This window comes from Cervus elaphus, chromosome 9, assembly GCF_910594005.1.
Source record: "Cervus elaphus chromosome 9, mCerEla1.1, whole genome shotgun sequence".
In the NCBI taxonomy this organism is placed as follows: Eukaryota; Metazoa; Chordata; class Mammalia; order Artiodactyla; family Cervidae; genus Cervus; species Cervus elaphus.
In genome coordinates, this window is record NC_057823.1 from 93,438,031 (window position 1) to 93,459,684 (window position 21,654).

Below are 21,654 nucleotides of genomic sequence, written 5' to 3' on the forward strand. Positions count from 1 at the left end.
CTCCGTGACCACTCTTCAAGGATCAGTTCCTCTACTGTTGCATCTACAGGTTGGACTGAAAAGGTGAAATAATTTCTCTCTTGTTTAGATAATTAACAAGCTATGTTCCATATCATATGTAAAAGTATTTTTGAGTTAAAGATAATAAGGACTCACAATGCTTCTCATAATTTAAATATATTGAAAAAACACAATCTAGATCATTTTGGAATGAGTAAATTTATTTTCTTCTTCATTTGAAAACTCATCACTTCTATAGTTTCTCTTGATAATTTTATTTCTGTGATTTGATTTTCATGATCGAGAGAGTCTTCCCTAGGATTTTTGCTGGAATGATTGATAAAACAGTGTCCTCTTTCATCTGGGGCTGCTAAGCTGGTAGAAAATAGGCTGGAAGTTACTAATGTCCATTTTGGGGAGAACTCCACTGAGAACCCATCACTTCATGGCAAATAGATGGGGAAACAGTGGAAATAGTGGCAGACCTTATTTTGGGGGGCTCCAAAATCACTGCAGATGGTGATTGCAGCCATGAAATTAAAAGATGTTTACTCCTTGAAAGGAAAATTATGACCAAGCTAGACAGCATATTAAAAAGCAGAGAATTACTTTGCCAACAAAGGTTCATCTAGTCAAGGTTATGTCTTTTCCTGTAGTCATGTATGGATGTGAGAGTTGGACTATAAAGAAAGCTGAGCACCGAAGAATTGATGCTTTGGAACTGTGGTGTTGGAGAAGACTCTTGAGTGTCTCTTGGACAGCAGGGAGATCCAACCAATCCATCCTAAAGGAGATCAGTCCTGGGTGTTGATTGGGAGGACTGATGCTGAAGCTGAAACTCCAATACTTTGGCCTCCTGATGTGAAGAGCTGACTCATTTGAAAAGACCCTGATGCTGGGAAAGATTGAAGGCAGGAGGAAAAGGGGATGACAGAGGATGAGATGGCTGGATGGTACCACCGACTCAATGGACATGAGTTTGAGTAGACTCTGGGAGTTGGTGATGAACAAGGAGGCCTGGCGTGTGGCAGTCCACGGGGTTGCAAAGAGTCGGACACGACTGAGCAACTGAACTGAACTAAACTGAACCGAACCACTGAAAACCAGGCCAATAAAGTAAGTAGAGCCAAGAGATGGCACAGTCCTGATGGGATGACACTGGGTGAAGCCTGGATCCAGCAATGCCTGTATACTTACGTTAGCTCAGCTGATAAATTTCCCTTTTTGGTTTAGTTCAGTTCAGTCACTCAGTTGTGTCCAACTCTTTGCAACCCCACGGACTATAGCACGCCAGGCCTCCCTGTCCATCACCAACTCCCAGAGTCCACCCAAACTCATGTCCATTGAGTCAGTGATGCCATCCAGCCATCTCATCCTTTGTTATCCCCTTCTCCTCCTGCCCCCGATCCCTCCCAGCATCAGGGTCTTTTCAAACGAGTCAGCTCTTCGCATCAGGTGGCCAAACTATTGGAATTTCAGCTTCAGCATCAGTCTTTCCAATGAACACCCAGGACCGATCTCCTTTAGGATGGACTGGTTGGATCTCCTTGCAGTCCAAGGGACTCTCAAGAGTCTTCTCCAACACCACAGTTCCAAAGCATCAATTCTTCAGTGCTCAACTTTCTTTATAGTCCAACTCTCACATCCATACGTGACTACTGGAAAAACCATAGCCTTGACTAGATGGACCTTTGTTGACAAAGTAATGTCTCTTCTTTTTAATATGCTACAACGTTCTGCCCCAGTAAAATTCCGAAGATTTAATCAACCGAGTCGGCACTCACTATACTAGATGCTGAGGCCTACGCCTTCCATGAATTCACTGCCTGCCTCCATGTGTATGTGTGTGGGGAGTGGGAATGACAGACAGGTAAACAGTCATTTCAGCAATGTAAAGATAAGCAGGATGAAAATACATCCTAGTTTGCCTCAGGCAGTCCTGCTTTATGTCTATGGCTCTGGGGTAATTAGTCCTAGCATCCTCTTCCACGCTCAAAAATGTCCTGGTTTGAATAAAGAATTATTCAATCACCTGAAGTCTAAGTGCTTTAAATATAAGACACTGGAAACAGAGGATGGTGCCTTACATTGGGAAGGGAACATGGAGAAGTCACAGAGAAGATCATGTCTCAGCAGAGTCTTTAAGGGCGAGTAGCAATTTATTGGCATGACAAGGTTGAGGTGGGGAAGGTACTTTCCAAGAAGATAGGAGAGTTGGTGCAGTGATGAGAAGACAGGTAGCTGCTGGCAGGGTGGCACGGCTGAAGTGTGAATGGTGGGAGGGAAGGGGAGGCAAAACTGGACAATCAACACAGCCTGAAAAATCTAAGGCCCCGTGATTCACGTGCTGACAATGCAGATGGAGAAAGGGAGACGGATATGAGGAATATTATAATAAAAATAATGAGTTGCATTACCATTGTTGCTATTACCATCTAAATGTGTCAAGATATGTCAATGGATATTTTTTTATTTTGATTTTCCCTTGCCTTGAAGAAAGTAGTCTATTTCTATTTACTTGCCTCAGGGATTTTTGCTATTTGGAAAGCACAAACAGACTGAAGTCAGTTGCCCTCCTAGATTTAAAAAAACAAAACAAAACAAAGAATGAAAGAAACAAAGAAAAGCTAAATTCATTGAATAATTATTAGTTTGAACTAAATAAAAAAAGCCACTTTTTATGACCCAAAGTATTGGTACGGCCGGATGATATGAAAGTGGAATCATTATGTGTCTGGCAGGGGCCAGGGGTGACGGTCAGGAGAGAGGAGACCTCTCACACTGGAGAGTGATGTCTCAGGCTGCAAGGATTTTGCTGGATGGCAGTTCACAGCGAGGCTTGTCTGGGGGAGGCAAGGAGGGACCCCGGATCCTTGACATGGGTTCTCAGTCTCATCAAAGATTTCAAACCACACCTGACTGTTGTGCTTGACAGGAGTGCTTGGAGAGGAAATAAAAAAGCGTACCTGTGCAGTAACCAGAGTGACCAGATAATTGAAGATTGATACTGTCTCACGGGGACTTCTTTACCCCCCTGCGGTAAAGCTGGGAGCCCTAAGAAGAGCTACAGTTAAAAGTCCTACCAGCCAGGCAGCTGGGGCTCAGAATCTTCATAAAATTGATTTGAAAACAAAAAGTGACTTGGATATTCCTCGTGTATCCGAGTTTATGAATTGAGATTTATACCAACTCCATAAAAGCAGTTACTACCCACAAGGTACACTAGGTTGCACATCACACGAGCTACCTTATGTCTAATTTCATCCTCATAATACTCTAAAGAGCCTCCTGATGAAGGCGAAAGAGGAGAGGGAATAAGCTGGCTTAAAACTCAACATTCAAAAAACAGATCATGGCATCCGGCTCCTTCACTTCATGGCAGAAAGAAGGGGGAAAGTGGAAGCAGTGACAGATTTTCTTGGGCTCCAAAATCACTGTGGATGGTGACTGCAGCCATGAAATTAAGAGACACTTGGCTCCTTGGAAGAAAAGCTAAGAAAAACCTAGACAGTGTATTAAAAAGCAGAGACATCACCTTGCCAACAAAGGTCTATGTAGTCAAAGCTATGGTTTTTCCAGTAGTCAAGTGTAGACAGGGCTTTCCCGGTGGCTCATACGGTAAAGAATCCGCCTGCAATGTGGGAGACCTGGGTTCGATCCCTGGGTTGGGAATATCCCCTGGAGAAGGGAATGGCTACCTACTCTAGTTTTCTTGCCTGGAGAATTCCGTGGACAGAGGAGCCTGGCGGGCTACAGCCCATGGGGTCACAAACAGTCAGACGTAACTGAGCAACTTTTACTTGTACAGATATGACAGCTGGACCACAAAGAAGGCTGAGCAGAGGAGAATTGATGCTTTCGAACTGTGGTGTTGGAGAAGACTCTTGAGCATCCCTTGGGCAGTGAGGAGATCAAACCAGTCGAACCTAAAGGAAATCAACCCTGAATATTTATTGGAAGGAATGATGCTGAAACTGAAGCACCACCTGATGTGAAGAGCCAATTTACTGGAAAAAGAGCCCTATGTTGGGAAAGATTGAGGGCAAGAGGAGAAGACGGCGACAGAGGATGAGATGGTTGGATGGCATCACTGCCTCAATGGACATGAGTTTGAGCACACTGCAGGAGATAGTGAAGGACAGGGAAGCCTGTTGTGCTGCAGTCCATGGGGTCGCAAAGAGTCGGTCATGACTTGGTGACTGAACAACAGTGGGAGTTGGGGGAGGCGGGTCCCTTAAAATCTTGGCCTAAGCCTTCTTCCAGCCTCACAGCTTTACACCTGGCTTAGGAAATCTGTTATCCTTTCATTTCAAAGATCCTTTTTATGTACAAGTTGCCAGTTCTCCATCTCTGGCTCTGATCTTTCTCTTTCATGCTCCTTGCTGTGTTTCCTATTTTTGTCTAGGACACCACTATTGTCTGTTCATCCCCAGGCTCAATGCCTTAGCAATTTTATCTCTTCTCTAAATTGTTAGATGTAATAAAATAACTGTGTCCTTGCCCCCATCCCCCTTTCCATAATGTATCAAAGGTTGATTTGTTCTTCCATTGAGTCCCTTCTTCTCTGTTCCTAATGTAGGGGAGCAGAATTTGCTACCCTAAGATGTGTCTCTTAGACATATTAATTATTTTAAGCTGATTAGTTTTTAAGAAAGAGCATACAAGGCGAATACTCTGAAAACCAAGAAACAATTGATTCATAAGGGAAAGCTTTATTTGTTAAGGGAGTCTTCCTTGTTGTACCTGGAAGAGGAGAATGACCAACTCTCTAGAAACTCTTATCAATGGAAAGGCACTGACTTAAACCTGGATAATGACCTTACCCTTACCAACTTTGCTTCTGCTGGTAACCTCCCTAAACTGACTCTCCCCACCCTCAACATCCTCATTTATCTTTAGCTGAGGGGTCTTTAGCTGAAGGTGGTATCAAATCTGCCTGCAGTGCAGGAGACCCAGGTTCAACCCCTGGGTCAGGAAGCTCTCCTGGAGAAGGAAATGGCAACCCACTCCAGTATTCTTGCCTGGAAAACCCCAAGGACAGAGGAGCCTAGCAGGATACAGTCCATGGGTTTGCAAGAGCCGGACATGACTTAGCAACTAAACCACTATGGGCGGTATTTAACCTGAGAGTTTCGGCCATTTTTAACCTCTCTAGCTGGCTCAGCTGGTAAAGAATCTGCCTGCAGGAGACATGGGTTCGATCTCTGGGTCAGGAAGATCCCCTGGAGAAGGAAATGGCAATCTACTCCAGTACTCTTGCCTGGAGAATCCCATGGACAAAGGAGCCTGGTGGGCTACAGTCCATGGGGTTGCAAAGAGTTGGATACGACTGAGCGACTAACGTTGTTAACTTTGGCCATTTAGGTGAGTTACTCAGTTCTTCCGGGTGAGCGGGTGGATGTGGGTGTGTTAGTCACTCAGTCATGTCTGATGCTCTGTTACTTCATGGGACTGTAGCCTGCCAGGTTCCTCTGTCTATGGAATTTTCCAGGCGGGAATACAGGAGTGGGTTGCCATTTCCTTCTCCAGGGGATCTTTCCAACCCAGGGATTGAACCAGAGTCTCCTGTGTCTCCTGTATTGGCAGGCGGATTCTTCACTACTGGGCCACCTGGGAAGCCTGTCTCCATGTGTACATGTTACCAACCTTTGGTTTGTCTCCTGTTGCTCTCCAGTTTATTTCCTGGGCTTGCCAGAAGAATGTACAAGGGTAGAGGCAAGTGTCTTCTCCCCTGATGGGGAGACAAGGCAGGGTGGGGTTGGCTCGTGCGGCCCGTCTGACTACAGGGGGTGCATTCTGGCCCGTGCCCCCTCTGTTAAGTCCCCTCTGTTAAGGCTGTGCCACAGCAAGGGAGTCCTGTGGTTTTTGGCTCTGTTGGTGATTGGCGGTGGAGAGTGGAAAGCTGGGACCTTCGGAGGGATAAAGGGACCAGCTCAATCGTGGAGTAGTGTTGGCAAGTCACATATTTGAAAGCGTATGCTCTGACCCAGGTTTTGCCAATAATAAAGCTGCTCTTTCGAATTCTGTCTGCCTTCTCCTTTACCTATCAAATGGCTTCTATATTACATAAACAAATAAAAGATTTGGAAACAGATTGTCTTTTCACTAACACTGAAGGGCCCTTTCCACTGCAGACATTATTTTAAACTCCTTGTGAGAAGTGAACTTGTTAGTGCTTCAAAGGAAGGGTGGTGTCAGGAGAGGAACGCGACCACCAACCCATTGGGAGACTGTGTTTACTGCTACCAAAGATTTACACATCCATGGTGCCCCAGCACTTTGCTTTCCAAGACTGCTTAATTTTTACTTTCCACAAGAATGTTGTTAATGACAAGCTCCTGCTGAGTCACTAAATGGATTTGGCAGTAATGCAGGGAGAGAGTGTGCCATGAGCTCGGGATTGGATTTACCAGACACTCAGGAGCATCCCCAACCAAGGGAAAAGACTCACATTAGACATAGGGTTGAGCCAGAAAGCACACGAACAGAAAATGCAGCGTATAAAACAAGGACCCCAAACCTATGACACCAGGCCAATAAATTAACACCACAGAAAAAGGGGGTGGAGCACCATATGAACATTGTCTTAGGGAAGCACTAGATTTGAATGTCACAGCCTAGATCACTATGAAAATTAACAGCAATAAAACTGAATAACTGAGTGAAGTTGTTCAGTCGTGTCCAACTCCTTGCGACCCCATGGACTGTAGCCCACCAAGTTCCTCCGTCCATGGGATGTTCCAGGCAAGAACACTGGAGTGGGGTGCATTTCCTTCTCCAAAAACTGAAAAAGGTCTTGTTTTAAAATGAGCTTTGAAAATCTTACAGTTTGTTGTATAAAAGGCTAACAATAGGTATAAAGACCTCTGTTGGGCTGCACCCCACAGGTCTACAAGGCCTGTACTTGCCCAGCTTCACGGCCAAAGAGCCAGGAGTCAGAGACAGAAACATCAGTGGTTTAATGCAGCGGTCCCTAACCTTTTTGGCACCGGGGACTGGTTTCTTGGAAGACCATTTTTCCCGGGCTGGGGACAGCGGGGTGGTTCAGGTGGTCATGGGAGCAATGAGGAGGGGCAGGTAAAGAAGCATCACTTGCTTTCCCACTGCTGAGCTGCCTGGCTCCTAACAGTATGCAGCCTTGGTACTGGTCCGCGGTCCGGGGGGTTGGGGACCCCTGGTTTAATGGATGGGAGAGCTTATATGTCTGAAGCAAGGTCCTGGACTGACCCCTCACCACGTGCAGCAGGCTGTGGGCAGGACACGGTGGCAGTCTTGTCTTCTAGCGAGAAGGGGGAATTGCCCGTTGTTAGGGAATTGGCGTTAGGTGGGCTCGTTAGTTACCAGGGAAACCAGTAAAGGGGGCCCCTTATCACTCCCTAAACAAGAACAACCTGCAGCTGAAGCCCGGGGCAAGTGAGTAGGAAGGTCAGTCCTGAGCATAGGGTTTAGGTGAAGCAGGCACTGGCTGGGCAGGGGAAGAAAACACAGAACAAGAGAGCAGCCATCTTGAGTGGCCTGACCCACAACCTGCCAATTACGTACAAGCTTTCAATAAATATGACTTGTTACTACCCCCGCCCTGCCCACATACAATTTACATTTATCTTTGAGCTTCATAAAAACTCCATTTTCTTTTTAATAAATGAAGAAACTAAGTCTTAAAGAGGCTGACACTTAATGAAATAGAGGAGTAAAAAGTGTTTTAAAAATAATCAAGAAAATAGCTGCATTCAATAAAGATTTATGACTGAGCAACTGATTCTAGTTCCTTGAAACCCGATAACCTGTACCTGGCAAACACAGGCAGTTGTGTATGTTGAAAAATTAGTGTGTATTATTACATATTAGTAAACATAGATAGGCAGTTTCAAACAGTTCTGTCTGTACTGACCTGTATCTACTGAAGTCCTTCCTTATGCTCTTTAGAAGGTAGGATTTTCCAAAGTGCATTTTGTGGGATGTTAATGGGTAGCACATATGTTCTGGGAAGTGTTGGCTCCAACAATAGTAAACACTTTTGTTTTCTGCAGGATTTTTCGCAGCCTTTAATTATTCATGAGCTCTGTGACTCTCTAAGAGGGTATTTTAGTATATACGTGGTGTTGCTAAGCATTTTTGACCATGAAACCCTTTTCTAGTATTTCATCTAGCGAGAGTGCTATTCAAAAAAACTGAATCTAGGAATTATGCTTGCAAAGAATCTCTTACATTAACTCCAAGCCCTTTAGGTTTGCAAATCAAAGTGAGCAGCTTGAATGGAAAAGGAACAGGTAAAAGAACAAAGGGCTATTCTGCATAAGAACATTCTCAACTGGAAAAGAAATTACACAGCAGGTTATCAAAGTTGTATTTAATTTTAATTCAAATAAATCATTTGTGGAGTAAAGAGAAATTTTGCTTTAGCAGTAGGCCTTGGCAAGACTAACAAGCATAGCCAAAATAGGTTTTTAAAACTTTGACTTTTACCCTACAGATTAATACCAAGTTCTAACTGATTAAGAAACATAATGAGGTCATATGGTTGGCAGGCACCTTACACGGAGCTCAGTTATTTGGTGAATAAATACTTGTGGAGTGAAAGAATACAAAGCCTTCCAGCATCTGTGACAATGGTGACCTAGCTTCCTTTTGAATCCTTTCAGGAGTAGGATATCCACCACCATTCAAAGCAGCTGACCCTCTACTGCTTTGGACAGCTCAAGTTACCAAACTGCTTTTTGCATTTAAAAAATAGAGAGAGCACTTATTAGAAAGGATCACAGAAATCTAGGCTAGTCTCTTTAGGTGAACAGAGAACAGACACAGTTGTAAACAACATCCTCAGTTGTCATTACGGATGACCATTCGGCGTTTTAGATGACAGGCAAAACCCATTTCCTTTTAACTTATTCCCAACCGTGTCCGCATGCGAAACTGAATTGTGTAGTTTTTTCTTTTTTCTTTTTTTTTTTAACATGACTTAAAATAGTTGAATGTAGTTATCCTGACTCCAAGCTACACATACCCAATTTATTCAAGCAAGGTATGGCTCGGTTTTTACTTCACATCACTTTGGACTCTTCAGTGGGCATTTGCCACTTAAGCAGTTTGTGCCGAGGAAAGACCATTAAGCACGGGTGGACTATGGGTCCAAATCCCACAACTGGCAGACTTAAGGACGAAGAAGAGAGTATCGAGCTTCACCTGTGCTCCTGAATAAGCACAAAGCCCAGAGATAAAGCTGTTACTATTTCAAAGGGAAATGCCCTTTGTAAGGCAGACACCATGCCGATCTGTCCAGCAGGAATGCCACTCAGACCAGGGGAGAGAAGGTAAAGGCACCATGCTAGGTCTACGGACCACAGCCTTGTCTAACTCAATGAAACTATCAGCCATGCCGTGTGGAACCACCCAAGATGGACAGGTCATGGTGAAGAGTTCTGACAAAACGTGGTCCACTGGAGAAGGGAATGGCAAACCACTTCAGTATTCTTGCCTTGAGAACCCCATGAAGAGTATGAAAAGGCAAAAAGATGGGACACTGAAAGACGAACTCCCCAGGTTGGTAGGTGCCCAATATGCTACCGGAGAAGAGTGGAGATATAACTTCAAAAGAATGAAGCGGCAGAGCCAAAGCAAAAACAACACCCAGTTGTGGATGTGACTGGTGATGGAAGTAAAGTCCGATGCTGTAAAGAACAATACTTCATAGGAATCTGGAATGTTAGGTCCATGAATCAAGGAGATGGCAAGAGTGAACATCAACATTTTAGGAATCAGTGAACTACAATGGACTGGAATGGGCAAATTTAATTCAGATAACCATTGAACCTGCTACTGTGCCCAAAAATCCCTTAGAAGAAATGGAGTAGCTCTCATAGTCAACGAAAGAGTCCAAAACAAAGTCCTTGGGGGCAATATCAAAAATGACAAAATGATCTCTGTTTGTTTCCAATGCAAACCATTCAGTATAACATAAATCCCAGTCTATGCCCCAACCACTAAAGCAGAAAAGCTGAAGTTGAATGGTTCTATGAAGATCTACAAGACCTTCCAGAACTAACTCAAAAAAAAAAAAGTTGTCCTTTTAACCAGAGGTGATTGGAATGCAAAGGTAGGAAATCAAGAGATACCTGGAGTAATAGGAGAGTTTGGCTTTGGAGTACAAAATGAAGCAGGGCAAAGGCTAACAGTTTTGCCAAGAGAACGCACTGGTCATAGTAAATACCCTTTTCTAACAACACAAGACGACTCTACACTTGGACATCACCAGATAGTCAATACCGAAATCAGATTGATTATATTCTTTGCAGCTGAAGATGGAGAAGCACTATAGAGTCAGCAAAAACAAGACCAGGGGCTGACTGTGGCTCAGATCATGAACTCCTTATGGCAAAATTGAGACTGAAATTGAAGAAAGTGGGGAAAACCACTAGACCATTCAGGTATGACCCAAATCAAATCCCTTACGATTATACAGTGGTAGTGACAAATAGATTCAAGGGGTTAGATCTGATAGACAGAGGGCCTGAAGAACTATGGACGGAGGTTCGTGACACTGTGAAGAGGCAGTGATCAAGACCATCGACAAGAAAAGGAAGTTAAAAAAGGCAAAATGGCTGTCTGAGGAGGCCTTACAAATAGCTGAGAAAAGAAGAGAAGCAAAAGGCAAAGGAGAAGAGGAAAGATATACCCACTTGAATGCAGAGTTCCAAAGAATAGCAAGGAGAGATAAGAAAGCCTTCCTCAGTGACCAATGCAAAGAAATAGAGGGAAATAATAGAATGGGAAAGACTAAAGATCTCTTCAAGAAATATCAAGGGAAGAGATACCAAAAGAATATTTTGGCAAAGATGGGGACAATAAAGGATAGAAGTGGTATGAACCTCATGGAAGCAGAAGATAAGAAGAGGTGGCAAGAATACACATAAGGAAAGGAAAAGAAAGGAAACTTAGTCACATAGTCATGTCAAACTCTACAAAAAAGATCTTCAACACCCAGATAACCACGATGGTGTGATCACTCACCTAGAGCCAGACATCCTGGAATGTGAAGTCAAGTGGGCCTTAGGAAGCATCACGATGAACAAAGTTAGCGGAGGTGATGGAATTCCAGTTGAGCTATTTCAAATCCTGAAAGATGATGCTGTGAAAGTGCTACACTCAATATGCCAGCAAATTTGGAAAACTCAGCAGTGGCCACAGGACTGGAAAAGGTCAGTTTTCATTCCAATCCCAAGAAAGGCAATGCCAAAGAATGCTCAAACTACCACACAATTGTACTCATCTCACACGCTAGTAAAGTAGTACTCAAAATTCTCCAAGCCAATCTTCAACAGTATGTGAACTGTGAACTTCCAGATGTTCAAGGTGGATTTGGAAAGGGCAGAGGAACCAGAGATCAAGTTGCCAACATCCGTTGGATCATCAAAAAAGCAAGGGAGTTCCAGAAAAACATCTACTTTGGCATTATTGACTATACCAAAGCCTTTGACTTTGTGGATCACAATAAACTGTGGAAAATTCTGCAAGAGATGGGAATACTAGACCACCTGACCTTCCTCCTGAGAATCTGTATGCAGGTCAAGAAGCAACAGTTAGAACTGGACATGGAACAACAGACTGGTTCCAAATCGGGAAAGGAGTATGTCAAGGCTGTATTTTGTCACCTTGCTTATTTAACTTATATGCAGAATATATCATGCAAAATGTTGAGCTGGATGAAGCACAAGCTGGAACCAAGATTCCTGGCAGAAATATCAACAACCTCAGATATGCAGATGACACCACCCTTATGGCAGAAAGCAAAGAAGAACTAAAGAGCCTCTTGATGAAAGTGAAAAGAGGAGCGTGAAAAAGTTGGCTTAAAACTCAACATTCAGAAAACTAAGATTGTGGCATCCGGTCCCATCACTTCATGGCAAATAGATGGGAAAAGAATAAAACAGTGACAGAGTTTATTTTCTTGGGTTCCCAAATCACTGTAGATGGTGAATGCAGCCATGAAATTGAAAGACATTTGCTCCTTGGAAGAAAAGCTATGACCAACCTAGAAAACTTATTAAAAAGCAGTGTCATTACTTTGCCAACAAAGGTCCATCTAGTCAAAGCTATGGTTTTTCCAGTAGTCATGTATGGATGTGAGAGTTGGAGTTAAAAAAAGCTGAGTGCCAAAGAACTGATGCTCTTGAACTGTGGTGTTGGAGAAGACTCTTGAGAGTCCCTTGGACTGCAAGGAGATCCAACCAGTCCATCCTAAAGGAGATCAGTCCTGGGTGTTCATTAGAAGGACTGATGCTGAAGGTGAAACTCCAATACTCTGGCCATCTGATGTGAAGAACTGACTCATTAGAAAAGACCCTGATGCTGGAAAAGACTGAAGGCGGGAGGAGAAGGGGATGACAGAGGATGAGATGGTTGGATGGCATCACTGACTCAATGGACATGAGTTTGAGTAAGCTCCGGGAGTTGGTGATGGACAGGGAGGCCTGGCGTGCTGCAGTCGTGGGGTTTCAAAGAGTCAGACGTGACTGAGCGACAAGCTGAACCGAGGTCTACGTGCGGGTCCTCTCACCAAATGAGCTCCTTGCAGCAGAGTGAGCGCCTGAGTGGTCCACAATGTTCTAGCACGAGGTTTGGCAGCTGCAGCCCGGGGCACTTGACCAGACCGATGCCTGTTTCAGGAAGGCCCAGAGCCAAGAATACCTTTTACTTTTGTAAATGGTTGAAAAATAATCAAAAGTAGAACATGATTTGTGACACAAAATATATGTAAAATTCAAATTTCAGTGTCCATAAAAAAAAAAGTTAATGGAGTATTGGTGATGGGGTTCAAGAATGCTACATCAAAAGAAGGCACTTTGGTATACTTAATATTTTAAGTTAAAGGAGTTAAGAAAAGAGCAGAAGCAGGAAGGTCACTCTGATTCCCCCCTACCCTTCTCCTTGAAACACGTCATAAAAGGCTCACGTCTCTGGTATAGCTCCCCGCCCTATACCAGGGGACAGGCGCATCCTTATCTCTGAAGTCAAAAGGACACTGAGAAGAATCCTGGCAAGTAAGCCTTGCTAAATTTCCCCCAGTTTTCTTACAGTTACCTCACATTACTTGACCTATTTCTCCACAACTATCCATTCTTCATTAGGCCTAGTCTAATGACATTTTCTGTTTCTCTGGATCTTTGCTTCCTTAGGAAGGCTCCTGTGTCATGTAAAACTTATATTAAATAAAACTTATATTAAAAAAACTTATATTAAATGTATCTCTATGCTTTTCTCCTGTTACTTTATCTTTGTTAGTTTAATTTTCAAACCCAGCCAGTGACCCTAAAAGGGTTGAGGAAAACTTTCCTCCCCTGCAGTCATGTCATTTGCTCATGTATGGTCCTGTTACAAGGGTAGAGTTTTGTCGGTGTGATGGAGACTGTTGTTGTTCAGTCGCTCGGTCGTGTCTGACTCTTTGTGACCCCATGGACTGCAGCACTCCAGGCCTCCCTGTCCATCATCAACTCCTGGAGCTTGCACGAAACCCATGTCCATTGAGTCCGTGATGCCATCCAACCATCTCATCCTCTGTCGTCCCAGTTTCCTCCTGTCTTCCATCTTTCCCAGCACTTAGGGTCTTTTCTAATGAGTCAGTTCTTCGCATCAGGTGGCCAAAGTATTGGAGCTTCAGCATCAGTCTTTCAATGAATATTCAGGACTGATTTCCTTTAGAGCTGACTGGTTTGATCTCCTTGAAGATAGAGACTGTATGGCCCGCAAAGCCCTCAATCCATGGTCCATCTGGCCCTCACAGAAAAGTTGGCTGACTTCTATTCTAGAATGCTGGAAGAAAGCATACATACATTCTAAACATCTGATACTACATAAGGACAGCTTCCATCTACTCCCAAGTAACTCACAAGCAAAAGCAGGTGTTAGCTCTTCAAGCAGCCTTTCCTTATCACCCAATCTCTTATCAGTCACTCTGCTTTAGAAAAGCACCTCATGGTACTTAATAGCAGTTGAACTTATCTAATTTACATATATTTTTTACTTTATAAGGTCTGTTCTCCCCATGTTTCCCCAGAAATTAATTGCCCAGAATATGAAGGTGATATGACATATCATGTTTACCAATGTATCTCTAGCTGAGTGCCTTGTACCTAGTCAATGTGCATTAAATTTTAGTTGAATAGAGAATTGTTTATCAAATCAAGCGAGCCAAATACTTTTAGAAATTAATTCAGGAGAGTATTATTTCTTATTTCTAGGAACAAATGTCTCCACAAAGTCTCATGTTTTCAATTTAGAATTCATTTAAAAACAATAGATACACTTTCATGAAATAATATCTCTTCATTCTTCTAACAAGTAACATTTAAACATCAAGGGGGCAATTTGCTCAATTTCTCTGTATCTAAGTTTCCTCATTTGTAAAATGGCCCTAATAATTCAAGCGTCATAAATGAAATAATATGTTAAATCACTCTGAGTTGTTGGAGAAAAGATGCTACATAAAGTCAAGATAATAGTATCACTTGTAATATAATGCCCAATCATTTACATGGTAACACTAGAAACACATTAAGCACTAAAGAAAAAGTATGTTCCTATAAATATATTAGACATTTTCTAGGTGCCAGGAAGAGACGGAACGTACAGTATTTCAGCCACTGTCAAGCCAGATTAGATCTGATTCTGGGTAGGTAAAACATCATTGTAAAATTCATATCACCAATTTCCTAAGCTACATGAAATGTTTTCAAGAAGTTCTAAAATATATAAAACTTGGGAATATCTCTGGCCCAATTCTCATCTTCGCACCCATGAGAGATGCTAGAGCAACATCTTTTAGGCCAAACATGTCAAAGGGGAAACCCACCTCTAGGAGACACTTAAAGTTATGCGTGGACAGAAGGGAGAGTTACAGAGAAGCTGAGGGAGAGACCACTGTGTGGAAAGCATAGGTTGATAGACAGTGTAAAAGAAGAAAAGAATCTAATAGAAATTAAGTACCTATCAGGTATCAAAAAATGGTGCTTTATGTTGATTTACTTTTTTAAAGCTCAAAATACACACATAGGTCATTATCCCCATTTAGAAATGGGGAAACTGAAGTTTAGACAGATCACAACACTCACGAATGAAGTAAAATTTTTTCCGGGAAATTCCATTCATTCACAAATACTTTTTAATTCCCTGTTATGGGCTCAATACCAGTCTCAAGTGTTGAGAACCAGGCCAAGCACTGGGGAACAATGATGAGATGTTCCTGCCCTTCTGAAGGTTGCACTGGCAGAGAAATACATTAAATACACAACTATGTCAATTAACCTTTCACTTCAAGTTGTGAGAAGTGTTCCAAAAGGAATTATTGTGGGACCTTATGGAATGATCAAAGATGACTTCCTAGGAAATATCATGATATTGAAGCAAAAAGGTGATTATCAGTTGCAGGAAAATGATAGAGAAGAAGATTCTAGGCACACAAAAATAATATTTCAAAGGTTTAGTAGCAGGAAAGAACTTGGAATATGGGCCACTGAAAGGTCAACTTCTGTTGGAGCAGCTGCCGCTTTCCTCAAGATACTTCTAAGGGACAGCATGATGTTATAAATACACAAATCTAAGATGTGCAACCTAGACCAGAATATGCATGTTAAACTGGCAAAGAGCAGGACAAGATGCTGGGCAGGTCATCTCCAGGAGACAAAGGACACTGCCTGTGTGTAAAAGATTAGGGTCCATACTCTACAAACGGGCTTTCCTGGTGACTCAGGGTTAAGCAATCCACCTGCAATGCAGGAGATGCAGGAGACACAGGGTTGATCGCTGGGTTGGGCAGACGCCCTAGAAAAGGAAATGGCAACCCTTTTCCAGTGTTCTTGCCTAGAAAATCCTATGGACAGAGGAGCCTGGCGGGCTACAGTCCATGGGGTCGCAAAAGAGTCAGACACGATTTAGGACTATGCGACAACATCATTTACAAACACCTCTATAAGTAGTGGTCAGTCACTAAAGGTTTTTAGCAGAGAAGTGACATAATCAAATCTGTATTCAAATAAGAACAAGCTTTCTGACTACTGTGAACGTTCTGATAAAATGGATTATGAATAATCTTAAGTAAATTATGTCTTTTTAAAAACATAATACATCAGAAAGATAAATCATATACCCAAATTTTTTTCCAACTATAGCAATAGATACCTTATAAGATGGCATTGCTTCTCAAAAGGGGGGGTCCAGGGACCAGCGGCATTAAGAGCAGAATTACCTGGCAGCTTGTTAGAAATGCAGAATCTCAGGCACGCCCCCACAAGACTTACTGAATCAAAATCTGCAGTTTTAAACAGCTCCCCAGGTGATGTTTTCTCACTGCAAAGTTCAGAAGCCTTGCTTTATGTTATCATGCCCTACAGCTACCCTACCCTCATGCAGACTCAGCACAGACCCTAGATGATAACTGTCTCTGGGACCTGAATAATTCCATAGAGACCACTGATATTCTAGGCTAATCTGTCATCATTGGTGGATAGAAGCCTTGGTTGGAAAGACTAAGGCAAAAAAATGCAAATATAACTCCATTGTTCTAAGTAAGAATATGGTACAAATCCAGGAAAGAAAAAAAAAAATTGAAAAAGTGAGAATACAGACGTTGTCACTAGCAAAAGTAGCCACGGACATAGAAGTCAGGTGTGCTAAGGGTACCAAGAGAGAGTATTTTAGTCTTGGTTACTTCCTGCCAAGACATTTATAAAATGGCACTTTAGTCACACTTACAAAGTGAAACACACACACACACACACACATGCTGTACAACAAATACAAAGCTTCTGCTATAATAGTCCTTATTACGCAAAAGACCAACAAAATAGAGAAGTTGAATTGATTTGGCCTTCCCAGGTGGCTCAGATGGTAAAGAATCCACCTGCACTGCAAGAGACCTGTGTTTCATCTCTGCGTGGAGAAGATCCCCAGAAGGGAATGGCTCAGGTCAGTTGCACAGTCCTGTCCGACTTGTTGCGACGCCATGGCACGCCAGGTCTCCCTGTCCATCACCAACTCCCAGAGTCTACTCAAACTCATGTCCATCAAGTAGGTGAGACCATCCAACCATCTCATCTTCTGTCATCCCCTTCTTTTCCCGCCTTCAATCTTTACCAGCACCGGGGTCTTTTCCAATGAGTCAGTTCTTTGCATCAGATGGCCAAAGTATTGGAGTGTCAGCTTCAGCATCAGTCCTTCCAATGAACATTCAGGTCTGATTTCCTTTAGGATGGACTGGTTTGATCTCCTTGCAGTCCAAGGGACTCTCACAATTCTTCTCCAACACCACAGTACAAAAGCATCAATTCTGCGGTACTCAGCTTTCTTTATAGTCCAACTCTCACACCCATACATGACTACTGGAAAAACCACAGCTTTGACCAAACAGACCTTTGTTGGCAAAGTAATGACACTGCTTTTTAATATGCTGTCTAGGTTGGTCATAGTTTTTCTTTCAAGGAGCAAGCATCTTTTAATTTCACGGCTGCATTCACTATCTGCAGTGATTTTGGAGCCCAAGAAAAGAAAGTCTCTCACTGCTTCCATTGTTTCCCCATCTATTTGCCATGAAGTGATGGGACCAGATGCCATAATCTTAGTTTTCTGAATGCTGAGTTTTAAGCCAGCTTTTTCACACTCCTCTTTCACTTTCATCAAGAGGCTCTTTAAGACACTCTTTAAGACTGTATTGAACAGTCTTTTAGACTCTGTGGGAGAGGGCGAGGGTGGAATGATACGGGGGAATGGCTTTGAAACATGTATATTATCATATGTGAAACGAATCGCCAGTCCAGGTTCGATGCATGAAACAGGGTGTTCAGGGCTGGTGCACTGGGATGACCCAGAGGGATGGGATGGGGAGGGAGGTGGGAAGGGGGTTCAGGATGGGGAACACATGTACACCCATGGTGGATTCAAGTCAATGTATGGCAAAACCAATACAATGTTGTACAGTAAAATAAATAAATAAATAAATTAGAAAAAAAAAGAGGCTCTTTTGTTCTTCTTCACTTTCTGCCATAAGGGTGGTGTCATCTGCATATCTGAGGTTACTGACACTTCTCCCAGCAATCTTGATTGCAGCTTGTGTTTCATCCAGCCTGGATGGACTCTGCATAGAAGTTAAATAAGCAAAGTGACAATATTCAGCCTTGACGTATTCCTTTCCCAATTTGGAACCAGTCTGTTGTTCCATGTCCAGTTCTAACTGTTGCTTCCTGACCTGCATACAGATTTCTCAAGAGGCAGGTCAGGTGGTCTGGTATTCCCATGTCTTTAAGAACTTTCCACAGTTTACTGTGATCCACACAGTCAAAGAATTTCGTGTAATCAATAAAGCAGTCGTAGATATTTTTCTGGAACTCTCTTGCTTTTACAATGATCCAACGGATGTTGGCAACTTGATCTTTGGTTCCTCTGCCTTTTCTAAATCCACCTTGAACATCTGGAAGTTCACAGTTCACGTACTGTTGAAGACTGGCTTGAAGAACTTTGAGCATTACTTTGCTAGTGTGTGAGATGAGTGCAATTGTGTGGTAGTTTGAGCATTCTTTGGCGTTGCCTTTCTTAGGGATTGGAATGAAAACTGACCTTTTCCAGTCTTCTGGTCACTGCTGAGTTTTCCAAATTTGCTGGCATATTGAATGCAGCACTTTCACAGCATCATCGTTTAGGATTTGAAATAGCTCAACTGGAATTCCGTCACCTCCACTAGCTTCTTCGCAGTGATGCTTCCTAAGGCCTACTTGACTTCTCATTCCAACATGTCTGACTCTAGGTGAGTGATCACACCATCATGGTTACATGGGTCATGAAGATCATTTTTGTATAGTTCTTCTGTGTATACATGCCAGCATTCCTTCCTTGATAATTCCATGGACAGAGGAGTCTGGCAGACAACAGTCCATGGAGTCACAAAGAGTAGAAAATGACTGAGCAACTAATACTTTCATTCATTTTAAGTCAACCAACCCTTTACAGTGGTAGCAGTGATTTATCTAGAATTTTCTGTAGATCTATTTCTTGATTACCTTTAGGCACTGTGTTACATGGTTGAAAAATACAGAATGTACTACCAACATTATCCAAGATAGAGGTTCCTGATAGCTTTCATGAATTGAGCCTCTCTGCAATTTTGTAAGCTTTCTGTGGCTCTGCTGCAATCCCCTGCAGTGTGGTGGGTTGAAAGCACAGTCTCTGAACACCAAGTGTCTGCCTCAAATCCTGCTTTGCCAATTATGAGGTGTGTGACTTGGACAAATGACTTGATTTCTGTCTCATTTTCTGCATCTATAAAATGGAGATGATAATCGTACCTGCCACACAGAGTTGTTTTGAGTATTCAGTGAGTGAATATATTTAAAGTACTTAGGGGCAGTGTTTGGAACATATTAAAAAATTATGTATTTGCTAGTGTGTTGTGGTTGTTATATTACAAATGAAAATCACCAGAAGCCAAGAAATTTCACTGAGAATAATTCTTGGGGCTCTGGGCAAAGGAAAGAAGGTTAGTCACACTTCATTCAAATGTCACTAGCAGGAAAAGGCCAACTGCTAACAACTGGGAAATTGCCAGATATTTGTTCCTTTGATGTCACAAGTCAGACACTGGTTAAGGCCATGTGGCCTCAGTGAAGTAATGCCAAAACAATTGCCTTGGGTTTTTAGCATCAATAATCCAAAATAATGTCTTACAAATTTAAAATCTTCTATAAACATTAGTAGTTGAGAGGTTTCTTCCTTCAAATTTAGAATGCCCCATCTTAAAATAAAACTAACAAACATTACCTTTGCATGTGCACTGAACCTTAGCCAAGCTCCTTAGAAGCTTGTGATCTATGAAGCACATATTATAAATTAAAATTTTGCTATTCATTTATTTATTAAATTTTGCTATTTTCTGACACTCAGTGAGTTGTATCTCATATTACAAAAAATTTATTTCTGTATATATTCTGCTGATTCTTTTTAAAAGAAATAGAAATTCTGATAAGTCATTTTCACAGTTCAGTTCAGTGGCTCCACTGTGTGCAACTCTTTGCAACCCCATTGACTGCAGCACTCCAAGATTCCCTGTCCATCAGTAACTCCTGGGGCTTGCTCAAACTCAATTCCATCGAGTTGGTGATGCCATCCAACCATCTCATCCTCTGTCATCCCCTTCTCCCTCTGCCTTCAGTCTTCCCCAGCATCAGGGTCTTTTCAATGAGTCAGTTCTTCACAACAGGTGGCAAAAATTATTGGAGCTTTAGAATCAGTCCTCCCAATGATTATTCAAGACTGATTTCCATTAGGATTGACTGGTTTGATCTCTTTGCTGTCCAAGGGACTCTCAGGAGTCTTCTCCAACACCACAGTACAAAAGCATTAATTCTATGGCACTCAGCTTTCTTTATGGTCCAACTCTCACATCCATACATGACTACTAGAAAAACCATAGCTTTGACTATATGGTCCTGTGTCAATAAATGTCTCTGCTATCTAACAAGCTGTCTAGGTTGGTCATAGTTTTTCTTCCAAGGAGCAAGCATCTTTTAATTTCATGGCTACATTTACCATCAGCAGTGATTTTGGAGCCCAAGAAAATAAAGTCTCTCACTGTTTCCACTGTTTCCCCATCTATTTGCCATGAAGTAATGGGACTGAATGTCATGATCTTAGTCTTCTGAATGTTGAGTTTTAAGCCAGCTTTTTCACTCTCCTCTTTCACTTTCATCAAGAGGCTGTCTTAGTTCCTCTTCACTTTCTACCATTAGGGTGATGCCATCTGCATATATGAGGTTATTGATGTTTCTCCTGGCAACATTGAATCCAGCTTGTGCTTCATCCAGCCCGGCATTTCCCATGATGTACACTGCATATAAATTAAATAAGCAAGGTGACAATATACAGCCTTGATGTACTCCTTTCCCAATTTGGAACCAGTCCATTGGTTCCCAAGTTGGAACCAGAACATGCCCGGTTCTGTTGCCTCTTGACCTGCATACAGATTTCTCAGGAGCAAGGTCAGGTGGTCTGGTATTCACATCTCTTTAAGAATTTTCCAGTTTGTTGTGATCCACACTGACAAAGGCTTTAGCATAGTAAATAAAGCCAAAGTAGATGTTTTTCTGGAATTCTCTTGCTTTTTTCTATAATCCAGTGATGTTGGCAATTTGATCTCTGGTTCCTCTGCCTTTCTAAATCCACCTTGAACATCTGGAAGTTCATGGTTCATGTATTGCTGAAGACTGGCTTGGAGAATTTTGAGAATTACTTTATTAGCGTGTGAGATGAGTACAATTGTGTGGTAGTTTGAACATTCTTTGGCATTGCCTTTCTTTGGGATTGGAATGAAAACTGACCTTTTCCAGTCCTCTGGCCACTGCTAAGTTTTCCAGATTTGCTGGCATATCCACTGCAGCACTTTCACTGCATCATCTTTGATGATTTGAAATAGCTCAACTGGAATTCCATCACCTCCCCTAGCTTTGTTTGTAGTGATGCTTCCTAAGGCCCACTTGACTTCACATTCCAGGATGTCTGCCTCTGGGTGAGTGATCACACCATCGTGATTATCTGGGTTGTGAAGATCTTTTTTGTATAGTTCTTCTGTGTATTCTTGTCACCTCTTCTTAATATTTTCTCTTTCTGTTAGGTCCATAC

General features: G+C 42.4%; 1 protein-coding gene and 1 long non-coding RNA gene across 9 annotated transcripts in view; one reads left to right on the top strand and one right to left on the bottom strand.

Moving 5' to 3' along the window:
- Nucleotides 1–21,654, bottom strand: part of KIAA0825 (KIAA0825 ortholog) — a 416,740-nt gene that overhangs the window by 215,730 nt on the left and 179,356 nt on the right. The window contains exon 15 of one of the 8 annotated variants that reach the window (XM_043913612.1): nucleotides 13,670–13,806. The exons of the other annotated variants lie outside the window; for them this stretch is intronic. Coding sequence (XP_043769547.1) covers nucleotides 13,799–13,806 — 8 coding nt within the window. The 3' untranslated portion in view covers nucleotides 13,670–13,798. Of the gene's footprint in view, nucleotides 1–13,669; nucleotides 13,807–21,654 lie in introns of those variants that run through there. 8 annotated transcript variants of the gene reach the window in all.
- LOC122700612 lies at nucleotides 1,675–20,581 on the top strand. Its single transcript, XR_006342821.1, has 3 exons — nucleotides 1,675–1,707; nucleotides 17,415–17,445; nucleotides 20,507–20,581. It is a non-coding gene; the product is annotated as an uncharacterized LOC122700612 (long non-coding RNA).